Consider the following 12,007-nt stretch of genomic DNA (forward strand, 5'->3'; position numbering starts at 1 on the left):
AGGACAGAGAGAGGTGTGCTGTCCGGTCCAGAGTGAGCTGGGGCGCCCAGGTGTCTCTGCAGTGGCTGGGGAGGGGCGCCCCGACTCCAGAGTGCTGCTCAGGGCCGGGTGAAGAGCCCCATGGCTTCAGCAGCCCTCTCCCGCACCTGCGGCTCTGGGTCCTGCAGCAGGATCCTCAGGGCTGCGGAAGGAAAGAGACGAGGCTGTTACTCGGGGTCCTGCAGTCCTGCTCAGCTCCTGACACACAGCTGCAGTGCTGATCCAGCTCTTGCCCAGCAGGTGTGAGTTAGGAGACACTGTGCAGAGCAGCAGGTCTGGACCTCATGCAGTGGGGTTAAAGAAGGAGTGTGAGATCCTTTCTGTGTGACATCTGTGTTCTCTTCACTGTCAGAAGGAACAGTAGTCAAAAATGTCAAAGTATGAAGCTGGAAGAAACGGCCACACTGTAATTCACAGACCGAACAAGTCTCTAAAAAGAATAAAATAAAGCAGCGCTACTACAGATGTGCAATTCCACAGAAATCTGCTAAACAGGCCAACTATACATTTTTCATCTCCATGCTCTGACCTTCTCAAAACTTTGTACACTGGGTATCTATGGTGTGAGAGGCTACAGCCAGAATTTCTGGTGAAACAGACTCTAAAATACTAGAGTCTGTATATACTGTACAAGAACAACTGGTCAACATATTGGACACAAAAGACAAGCATCGTTACCTCGCTGAGCTCTTCTCAGAGCGAAACAAGAGCAGAGTCTCCTCTGCAGCTGCTGCACTTGGAGGCCTGAAACACAGAGGGGTTGAACAGCAGAGCTCCTGCACACACAGCACCACACGGGATACTGCACCAGCGCACACTGCCAACACTCGGAATGGGGAGCAGCTCATGGAAATGTGTTTCTTGGTGACATTGGTAAGTCTGATTAACCTGCCTCACTACTGACAGAAAAGTGCATTTCAAACACTAGACAGACGAGGCTCAAAGTGGTGCCCAGTGTCCTGCTGCCGAAATGAGACTACTGTAGCTAGACATACTAGAGCCTTCTTACTAGAGGCCTTTTACTAGCGTGACATATCAGAGCCTGAGTCCTTTGAGAAAACCCCAGTGATCAAACACCTTCAGACTCAAAGCTTTCAAGGGAAACCTACAGAGTATCCTTTTAATGCTTGAATTCCCATCCCAGCAAAACCCCATCACTAACCACAGCACAACTCACTTTTACCAGTGGAGCATCACCTCTACACTGAGTCTCAATCACTCTTCTCATTGTCACTGAGCTCTTACCAATGAAGATGGCAGCACTTTCCCGAACCCAGGCCCTTCTGCTGTGTGCACCCTGGAGCGCAAGCCTCTGGGCCAGGCTGATCTGCTCACTCGTTATCTGGACACAGGGAATATTGCAGGGCAGTGTGAGACAGCACGCTACTACCGTACAGGAGCCCCCATATGAGAGACAGTCCTCCATTACAGAGAAGCACCTCTAATCCATCTAATGAGAGTGTATGAACTCATCAGCACTACTGCGATTATAATCTGGCACTTTCAGCTCTTACTCACTGTAATTAGTGCTCAGTGTAAGCTTGGTTTAGCACAAATATATTTCCTAAATCTGAGACAAGTCTTTGTGTGTTTGTGTCCCAAAAGCAGGGTGTGCTCCCCTCTCTCACCAGCAGCCCAGAAGCCAGCCCTAGGAGAACCTCACTCACCAGGATCCTGCACATCTCCTTCATGGACAGCACACATTCCAGGGTGAAGTGCTGTAGGACTGTCCAGCAGGCCTGGGGAAATCCACATCGTCAAAACCAGTTTATCTTCACACAGAGCCCAAATTAAACAGAAACTACACAAATGTCACAAAATAGCAGCCAGCCCTGAAACCCTTTGACACATCCTTGATAGTAACCCTCTGAATGTTTAGATTTCCAGGCTACAAGTTCATACTGACTGTAGGGTTGTTTTTCTTCACCGATTGCAAAGCTGGTCAAACACTGGATAGGTGACAAGTATCATTATCAAAGAAGGACGTGAGAAGACCCACAGTCCCACAGGCTGGGCCCAGCCAGCGGCAGCTCTGTGTCTTTACCTGGATGGCCTCTGGGCTGGGGTCAGTCAGGTTCAGCAGCACGCTGACCAGGGAGCTGTGGACCTCTTTGTTGAGCCGGGCTTTGTCAGAGCCCAGCCTGACCAGCTGCCCCAGCAGAACCACTGTGGCTCTGCGGACCTCCGGGCTCTCCTGTAACACAGACACAGGACAAGAGGGAAACTTTACACATAGACACGCACAAACTGTCACCACTTATTTTCTCCTCTCAGGGCTGGAGTCTGAGCCCACTGTCACTGTAGCTCAAAGGGCAAACACTGTAATCATGGATATCCAATTGATTACAATTAAAAATGTTATATTTCAATTTAATACACAAAAACAAATGACACAATATTTGAATAAAGAACATCCTAAAAAACTTACACTTTCCAGGCAGGGCCTGGCTCTACAGTACACAAAGGGCACCAGTGCTTTGGCTTCACTCTTGTCTGCGATGGACAGGACAGTGATCAAGCCCAGTAGAGCCCGCAGAACAACTGGCTCAGCTGGGGTCTCCTGCTCTGTCAGGGCTGAGCTCTGAGCTGCCAGCTGCTCCTCCGTGTGTCTTTGGATCTGAAGACAGGAGGACACCAGTCGGCCTTCATTCCCAGTACTGCTGGGACAAGGGTTACACTGAGGGAGGGTCATGCTGGTCGCTGCTGGTCAGCAGAAGGGACAGCTAAAACTGACATGCTAGCCAGCCACATCTGAAGATAATTGTCCACCACGCCCGCCTCAGGGGGTTCAAGCTACACAAGCCCTTGGTCTGTCAGCGCTCAGGAACTCGGTCCTAAACTCTCGAGCTTCTCCCTGACTTCCGAGTTTGCTCCTCGGATACTGGCCCCTAGCTTCACCCTGTCTTTGTTGTCTAGATTACCCTCTTGTGCTTGTGTGCTGTGTCTGTCTGTTTACAGACTGTGCTTATTACCATCAGCTCTGAGTTTGGAGTTTGCTGTGTGCTGAGCCTCTGTGTTCACCCAGCTTTGTTCTGGCCTGTTCTGGATGTGGCTTTGGGCTGCTGGTCTGCACCACGCTTTTCTGTGCTCGCCAGCCTGTCCCTGTGCTGCAAACAGGGAGCTGTTTGCTCACACAGCCGCTTGCCTGCTTGCTGGTGTCTCTCTGCCTGCTATTGGGCTGCGACATATTACAGGGAGACAGTACCTCCGTGCTGTAGCTGTCAGCTGTCTGACTATCTGTCCTCTGCTCAGTTAGAAACACCAGCAGATGGGCTCTATAGTCACTTACATCCAGTGCTGGATCATCCACCTTCATGTCCATCATCAGGCCGAGATGATCAGCCAGGTGCTTCACGGTCTCCGAGACCACCTGGCTGGTACTGAGGACCTGCCACAGCTCCGGGAGTGAGCTGCAAAACACACCCCCGAGTCAGCCTCACACCCCCCAGCTGTGAGTGCAGGGCTCTGCATTCAAACCCATTCTCAGAGCTAAAATACAAAAACACTGACGCCACAACACAGTGCCGTTGTTGTGATGCTTTTATCATTGCAAAGATCCTCTCACTGCTAGAATTGTGCTCTACCTCTCAGAGGGAGATGTGAGGGTCACTAGGGACTGGATGGTCTGTCTGAGGTCCTGTGAAGCCAGATATAATATCCCCTCCCTCAAGCTCTCTTTCAAGCTGTCATCCAGAGTGTAACTACTGCCGAAGAATTGCAGAATGTCAAGAGCCTACAGGGAACAAGAACAGCAGGTCAATCCCAGACAGATCACATGAGCTCTGTTACACTGACTGTTGAAGTTGTCCACTACTGCCCCTTTGTTGCAGTTCTCAGTGCTGTCTTTAGAGACAGGACACAGGATCATGTCACTAAGTGTGAACAAAGGAGTCATTTTTCTGAATACTTCTGGAACAGTGTTTCCCAAAAGCGAAAAACACAACTGTATTGATCAATAGCAAAACAGTTTCCCTTCCAATCACTTCTCACAAACTATCTGTTCTCCGATTCACAGTGACAGGATACAGCTTGTCCAGAGCATCCGTGTGGGAAAACAGCAGACAGGCGGCTGCGTCAGACACACTGACCATCATTGTCGCCAGGAGCTTGGCCTTGGCAGGGAAGCTGGGAGCTCCGGTGGGACTGGCGCTGTGCACTGCCTGTGCAATCATGCAAACACTGCGGCACAGGCTCAGTCTGACACTGGGCTCCTGCAGGGGGACACACAGCAGCTCACTCACTGACAGCCCAGACGCCACCTCACCACCTCACCTCCACCAGCCCTGGACTGTGATGGACACTCACAGCCTGGACAGCCACGGACACTGTATCCCTGTGTCCTCCTCCCCATAACAATCCCATCAGGTTCAAGTATAATTAACAATTTCTACCCAGACACTGCAGGAAAGTAGCAGAACAAATAAGGAAGAACTTTTGCCTGAGGGTTGTTACGAATACCTCCCTGCGTTACAGACACACATTACAGAATGTAGCAGTGGTTGAATACACTCTTCAGACAGGAGCTGTGAGGTTCACTCTGTCAGATCTCTTGTTCTCAAAGGAGGACATGTTGCCTACCTTAGTGGTGACATGGGGTCTCAGTCTCTCCATAAAGTCAGTGTCCATTCTCTGCAGTAGATCCTCTGCAGGTGCTTTAAGTGCAACGTGCCCATAGCACAGAATCAGGGCACAGGTGAAATCACTCTGTAGTAACAAGCATGACAATCCACATCAAGGTGCTGAAACTTGTACGTAGAAGCTGACATTAAGAGCAGCTTCTGTTTGTCTGTCAGGACTCTGATGCAGTACACCTACCCCAGAGCCCTGCTCATTGCAGGGGAAGGCTGGGTCAGTCAGCTGGGTCTCCAGTCTCTTCAGCACAGACAGCACCACATCCAGGTGCACACTGGCACACAGCCCCATCAGCACTGCCAGATCCTGGGACACCAGACAGGCACCAGAGCACTCTTATAACACCCACAAGGGCATCATGCACGCTCTCTCATGGACTGCTGTTCTAATGCCATGATAAAATGAGCTGAGTCATCAATATCCGTTCAACTGAATGAATAAGGGCTTCAGCAGTCAGATACACGGCACTTCAGTGTTGCCATGAGCTGTGGAGAGGGGTAGATCACAGCACTGAGCTGCTGTCATTGATGAGGCTCCTGAGGGCTTCACCCCTCAGACAGACACTCTTACTGACTACTGTAACGTCTTTCTGTGCAGGTGAGCGGGCTGCTGTCCCCATTACCTGGACGTGCACCATGGTCAGCAGCTGCTCCAGCTGGGATTCCAGCACTGGTCTGGCCTTCGGCACTGCTGCCTCCACAAGCACACTCAGACTCTGAAAGAAGAGCACGTTGGAGTCAATCTGGAGAGGCACTGCTGCTTCATCAAGAGGCCTCACTCTCTCACTGTATGCAATAACACATTAGCATTAGGATTTTGGTAGTGTGATCACACAGAAAAATCTGACAGAGCAGGATAACACCTCCCCTGGACTCTACTCCTGGCAGATCCACCTTGTTCACACCCTTCCACAATCACATGGGGCACCACAGACCATAATCCTCTTCTGCACTGGGCCTCACCAGTACATCACTGGAGCTAGTGGACAAAGGAACACTGGGAAAGTGCTACTAGTGATTGTTTGAATCAAAATCCATTTTCTAAAAGAAACGGCCCTCGCAATCCACAACCTGTACACCTAAAGGCCCATCATCGGTCACAGGCCTACCTTGTTGATTCTGGAGTAGCTGACGTCCAGCTCAGCTGCATACAGTGGCTGGAAGGCCTGTAAAACTGCTGGCAGCTCACACTGAAACTTCTCCTCAGGGAGCAGGCAGCACATAGCTGCCAGGGCCAAGACAATGGCTGCCGTCACCTTCAGACAGAGCAAAACACAAACACCATCATCCTCAAGGAAAGGATTCAGTCACAGGAAAGCAAACTTGTCTAAAACCACAGACAGTTAAAACAGCTTTGAGCAATGAATAAAACCTGCTTCATAAATGCACCCTATTCAGCTTTGCTTACTGTGATCTGAACCCTGGACCTTGATACCCTTCCCTAATGCCTGCATGGACACATCTTTTCTTTGCATTCAAGTCCATTCTTTTCTCCAGAACATCTGAGAATTCAGGATGATTAATAAGATGTCAAATAACCTACACTGTATTAAAGATCCCATACCTTTGGCTCAGAAGACGGCAGCCATCTGTGCACTACATCAAAACTTATCATGACCTGGGTTGAACAGTCCTGAACACACTGCCCGGGACCCTGGAATTTCGCCCAGCTCTCATACAGGCCTTCCAATGCTGACAACACAAGAGAGGAACAGCCTGCTACACTCCTCAGCTACATCAAAGCAGTCCTGTAGCTCAGTGGGAAGCGGTCTGAACAGGCCTTGTCAGTGGATTGCCAGTGGAACCAAGCATTAATAACAGCTGTCCCCCTAAATGAGACAGCTTGAACACTTACCAAAAGCCATCATTGCCTTCATTTTATTAGTCACAGCAAGGGGGAGAACAGGCACCAGCAGGTCCAGAAGTCTCACTATATCCCTTGCTATGTCACGACCTTCAAAGAAAACACATTTCACACTGGGTAGGGACCAAGGCTCATGATAACACTGGAGACTCAGCAGCGGGATGAGTAACAAACACTGAGCCTTCATAATAAGCTCATGTATCAGGGCTTGAATGGACAGATACGAGCAGTATCATGAAGTTTGAAATACAGCACAGTAAAAAATCCAGAATATATCTGAGCAGATCACACCCCATTAGCAGCACAGAACTTACTGCAGTTCCGGGAGATATCTCCTAAAGCATTAAGCAGCGCGTGGTGAGGGAGCACTCCGGGCTGGAAGTAGGACAGCACCATATCCATGGTACTGTCGTAGTGGTCTCTCACCACACAAACAACAATGTTGCTGGCTGGCTGTTGCCAGTCAGGCAGCCATTTCTGAAACAACAGTAAAAAGAGATCAGAGCGTCTTGGGAGTCGATGGTATTGGAGATGAAGCAACAGCTTGGATCAAGCCAATGAGCACACAAGTTAACACACAACGATTTGCTTCCATTAGATGCATCAATGTGTGCTACAGGCAAGGAAACAGACCACAGCACTGCAGCAAGACAACAGTTCGATAGGCAGGAATTAAAGGGGTTTACATACCGGTGACATAGTCATCTCATTCAAGGCCATTGAGACGGTGCTCTTGGCCAAGGACTCATCCAGATGCTGCGCAGATGTTTTGCGCAGCAGCTTCTCCACTGCCTGGAGGACAGCAGAGCGATGGGCAGTTGTCACCTAGAGCAGGGAAGAACCAAAGCCAGGGGTGAGACTGCTGCTCTCATCACAGCACCAAGAGTGTCTGTTCAAAGGCTTCTCCTTCAGGGCCAGTCAGCCTGGCCAACGGGCACTGAGTGTGAAACAGCAGAACCACCCCAGCTCACCACACGAGGGAGTGGAAACGCACACAGGGAAACCCCAGGCTTCCACTCAAGCACATCTGTCAAGATGACAACACGGTAGGGCTTATCTTCTGACCTCTAGTTGTAAGAAACAGCACAGACAGTATCTTGGGGCACACTGGGCTCCTGATTAGAGTGCGTTTGCAACGAGTATGTCAGGAGGTGTGTAGGGAGCTCCTTCATGTTACCTGGGGGCTCTCGAGGAATCCCAGGATGACTGGCAGTGTCCCCTTGGTGTTCCTCTGCAGGAGGGAGAGCAGCTCTTCTACCAGGTTCTTCCCAAATTCCTCATCACCGCTGCTCATTCCCTCCAGAACAGCCAGGACCTCATCTACAGCAGACACACAGACAGGGGAAACACTGGTGTCGCCGCAGCACAGACTTCTAGGGAGAAAACTCTGAAACCGACCTGTTGTCTGAGGGACCTAAAACCCTACTGACACATGTCTGAGAATTATAGAGATCAAAAAGATTATTGATGCACAGCCCATAAAAGCAGGGACTCTTTCACCCCGGACAGTTTTCCAGTAGAGAGGAATACAGATCTGCTCTAAGGGCAGGAGGCTTCAGAGTGCAGGGTTTTGTTTTCATGGTCCTGAATAACAGCTGCAGCCACTGGGACTTCTTAACCCTTTAGAGCCCACAAAGAGAGCTGCTCTCTGGGTCACATCAGTCCTGTTAGCAGCTGCTCCTCAGCAAACAGAGGATCTCAGTGTTGAAGAAGAATCAGGGCAGCAGCTCTGCTCCCAGGTGGAGAACCTCCTTCTGCTGCTCTAAGGGGATTAGAGCCTCTAATTCAGCTTCTCTCACACCCAGTCAAAACGACTTGGACAGATCTTCATAAATATACATTTGCTTTTCCCAAATTTACAATTATATGTAAATGAAAGAATAATTGCAGTACATCACTCAGACACAGCTCATTTCATAACCACTGTGAATTACGCATTTTCAACACTTTCAATAGTTTCATACCTTACATGGATGTTAGTCTTCTTAAACATACTCTCACGCACTAAATTATATTATTTTATATCTTATTATTATATTATATAATATAATATATTATTATATTTTATGTTATATCTTTTATTTATTTGTGCTCAAATCATCATTTAGTTGAAAAGATGAAGAGACTGCTGTTGCTTTCCCTGCCTCGAGCTGAGGAGACCTGCAGGGTGACAGTGAGGAGCCCCTCAGGTCAGTCAGAGCTGAGCCCAGGGATGGGGTCCCAGTGGAAAGGGAAGCCAGGAGTCAGTGTGTGGGGGGACTGGCTTCAGGGGGCACTGGTCTAGATCCAGCTGTGTCATACCTGGCCCGGGGCACTGGCAGCCTGTGCGCTGCACACAGGAGGAGAACCACTTCACCCTGTTGGGCTCACAGCTGCACTCCTTCGGGCTCATCTTGGACCTGTCAGTCAGCCAGTAGAACAGCACAGTGAAGCAGGGAGCTGGGCGGCGCTTCTCACACACTGGGAGTCAAGGTACTGCTGACAGGCCAGCAGCAGACCCACTAGACACCACAGAACTCTCTCTAACCAGCTGGTCCTACTGGAATACAACCCAACAGGCTGAAGGGCAGACATGGGATATTGAGAACACAAGCAAATTCTTCACATCAGTGAAAGCAGAGACAGGAACAGAAGCAGCAATGAATTCCTGTTCAGATCTGCACTCTGGGCTTTTATAAAACTCCAGCAGCTTAAGAGCTTTTAACCCCCTCTCACTGAACACCGTGTTAACACAATAACAGCTCGATCTGCCCAGGAGAAACAGGTCAATAACAATCGGATCCGCGATACCGAGCCTCGGCAGGTCCCTACCTAGTCCGTAAACCACCAGGATCTTCAGTGAAAAGAAGAAGAAGCCGTGTCGAGCTCAAGTGTTTTCTTCGCTATGAGCATCAGCGCTGAGCGACTCAGCAGCACCGGAGCGCTTTCCCGGACCGGAATTGTTGCGTCACAATCCCGATGTGACGACGTCACGCTCATGTTTAATAAGTCATTATAATCACTATATTTAATTGTAAAATTACAATTTTATATGCTTTCTGATTTTTCCCAACTCTATCAACAGAAGTACTGATTGTCTGATTTCCAAAGTGTCAGCCGGAAAGTTTCAGAAAACACGGAGCGTAGCGTCTTGCTCACGTTATGATGTCAGACACCACTTCCTCCCTCCATCCAGACTCGCCTCTCCCTCCTCTCTCACACGACTCGCTCATAAGGGCTTTTACTGTCACTCCAGTCTCCTGCCAGACCTCTCCCAGACACAGCCTGCTCATTAGTCCTCCTGTGATCTAGACTCGCCCTGCAGATCTGCTCTCCGGCTCCTCCTCATGTTCACTCCGCTCGCTCACGCACAGACCTTGTGCTCTAAACAGTCCGCAACAACACATCTGGTCTTGAAGCAGCTCGTCTTGCAGCGCCCTGCAGCAGCGCCACAGTGTGTGAAGCCCTGCGGCCGGGAGCAGCAGAGACCCGTCGCTGGGCCGCAGGAGGTCCGAGACTGACGGTCCTGCAGACCCGCTGGTTCGGGACAGCTGGAGCCCCTGATCTCTCTCCCTGCGCCCCTCTTCCTCTGAGGAGGCGCTCTCTCTCTCTCTCTCTCTCTCTCTCTCTCTCTCTCTCTCTCCCAGCCTGTCCCTGGCGCTGTGCTGCACTGGGCTCTGCTCCAGGCCGCGGGGATGAGCAGGGTCCCGGGGCTCAGCAGCGCCTCCCGGCTGCAGACGAGGCTGGCGGGACTCCCGGGCTGAGCTCGGTCCAGTTACCCGCTCCCTCTCATAGGTCTGCCCTCGGCTCTTCTCCGCAGTGTGACAGGAGGCAGAGAGCCGCGCCTCAGGAGCCCCACACGCCTCCACAGGGATCAGCCGCAGGGAGACGATCGCTCCTCCGACACACAGCCGCTCACAAATAACGGCTGCGCTCCTCTCGCGCCCTCAGCGGAGCGGGCAGCCGCGAGCCGGAGCCGGAGGAGGCGGAGACGCCGAGCGCTCGGAGCTGCGACTCAGCCAATCAGAAGCCGCGATCAGCAGGGGGCGGGGCCTGAATGAAGAACAAGATACAGTAGGAATATTTTATATTATTAATATAATAATAAAACAGTTGCCTATGAAAATACTTGTCAGATACACCTCAGTTCAGCTGGAGCCATTTCTGCGTGAAACAGCTTGTTTCCTGTCTTCATGACAACTTGTCCACGACATTCTGGATGAAATGAAAAAAACTGAAGTTTAAACGGTTTTTTCCTCATTTGACTGAAACCCAAATGGCTGGAGGTTTAACAGCAGGATATGCAACGTGTTACTTCCAAGTGGTCATTTTCCTTCTGCTTCTAAAACCAGCTGAACTCTGAGAATTTTTCTTCTCAGTACATTCATTTCACCAGAAGAGTAGTATCAAAAATCGGCTGCACATAAAATGAGCATTTCTGTCAGAACTCGCCAGTTTAACCTACTGCTGAACAGGCAAAGTAAGCTTTCCTGCAGGCAGTCACTTTCAAGATTCAAGATGTTTTATTGGCCATATACAACAAGTGTGTTGGAATGCCTACTCGTTCAGCTGTACCCAGTAACAGTGGAGAAAAAAGAAATAAACAGACATGGACAATACATTTAGACACTAGACGTTATAACACAGCCAAGACAGGACATAGTGCAAACAGTGCAGTACCTTAAAGTGCAGGTGCTAATTTGAGCTGTTTATGATGCGGACTGCTTGGGGGAAGAAATTGTTTTTGAATCTACTGGTCAGTGTTCTGACACTGCGATACCTCCTACCAGAACCCAGGGGTGAAACCAGATCGTGGCCAGTTTAGGTCCCAGTTTCTGTGAGACACCCCCAGACTGTCCTGATCTGAGTCTCCTGTGGGACGGGTGGTGACTCGAGTTCGGCAGCAGAGCAGCTGTGTGCTGGGCTGATTCCTTACCTTGGCCTCGGTCTGGCTCAAAGCCCTCAAGCCCAGAACAGACACACTGACGGTCACACGCAGCTGGAGATCCACAAACACTATCAGACCGATATCCAGTCCCTGCAAAAGCATCTGGAGACAAAGCAAAGGAGACCGTGAGTGAAGCTGAGGCCAGCCTCACACACTGTGAGCTGCAGGTGAGGCTCTCCAGGCCTGCTTCAGGTGAGCCCTGCTGTAGCTCAGCCCCAGTCCTGCTCCTGGATACCCAGGGCGTCGGTGAGGTTTCCAGGGGTCTTCGAAGCAGCAGCTCCTGAAGAGCTGGAAGAAGCTGTAAAACTGGTCCAATTAAGCCAATAATGAGCTAATTGAGGTCACTGAAAGTCCAGCTGGACTGAAATCCTGCAGACACACAGGACTGGGGACCCTGGTCACAGGCTTTCATTCCTGCTGAGCTCTTAGTGTATCGATGGAGCCGTTTGCTGAGCTGATCAGCTGAGACTCCAAGTTAGCTCTTCGATCGAACATCTACAGCCCTTTAAGCACATGAAAAGGGGAGTAAAACACCAAATGAAATAA

General features: G+C 50.3%; 1 protein-coding gene across 1 annotated transcript; it reads right to left on the reverse strand.

Annotated features, from left to right (window-relative positions):
• Positions 1-98: 98 nt before the first annotated feature.
• LOC148815396 (uncharacterized) lies at positions 99-8,926 on the reverse strand. Its single transcript, XM_088905721.1, has 19 exons — positions 8,836-8,926; positions 7,712-7,854; positions 7,225-7,359; positions 6,849-7,011; positions 6,526-6,624; positions 6,235-6,362; positions 5,780-5,926; positions 5,294-5,386; positions 4,855-4,977; positions 4,618-4,743; positions 4,128-4,250; positions 3,624-3,772; positions 3,329-3,449; positions 2,468-2,656; positions 2,084-2,233; positions 1,707-1,778; positions 1,285-1,381; positions 718-783; positions 99-181 (listed from the first exon to the last, which is right to left on the reverse strand). Exons 1-19 carry the CDS (start codon positions 8,924-8,926, stop codon positions 99-101), a joined length of 2,298 nt encoding a protein of 765 aa, XP_088761847.1.
• Between the last annotated feature and the right edge of the window lie 3,081 nt (positions 8,927-12,007).

The sequence above is a fragment of the Atractosteus spatula genome, chromosome 25, assembly GCF_055471065.1.
Source record: "Atractosteus spatula isolate fAtrSpa1 chromosome 25, fAtrSpa1.hap1, whole genome shotgun sequence".
NCBI classification, from domain to species: Eukaryota; Metazoa; Chordata; class Actinopteri; order Semionotiformes; family Lepisosteidae; genus Atractosteus; species Atractosteus spatula.

What these genes read in the sequence shown, in the direction of transcription:
- LOC148815396 (XM_088905721.1), bottom strand. Translation starts at nt 8,926, where the DNA reads ATGAGCCCGAAGGAGTGCAGCTGTGAGCCCAACAGGGTGAAGTGGTTC. An exon ending in CTGCCAGTGCCCCGGGCCAG is followed by an intron (nt 7,855 to 8,835) that starts GTATGACACAGC and finishes TGTCTGCTGTAG; the next exon opens with ATGAGGTCCTGGCTGTTCTG. An exon ending in GCTACTCCAGAATCAACAAG is followed by an intron (nt 5,387 to 5,779) that starts GTAGGCCTGTGA and finishes CTCTTCTTTCAG; the next exon opens with AGTCTGAGTGTGCTTGTGGA.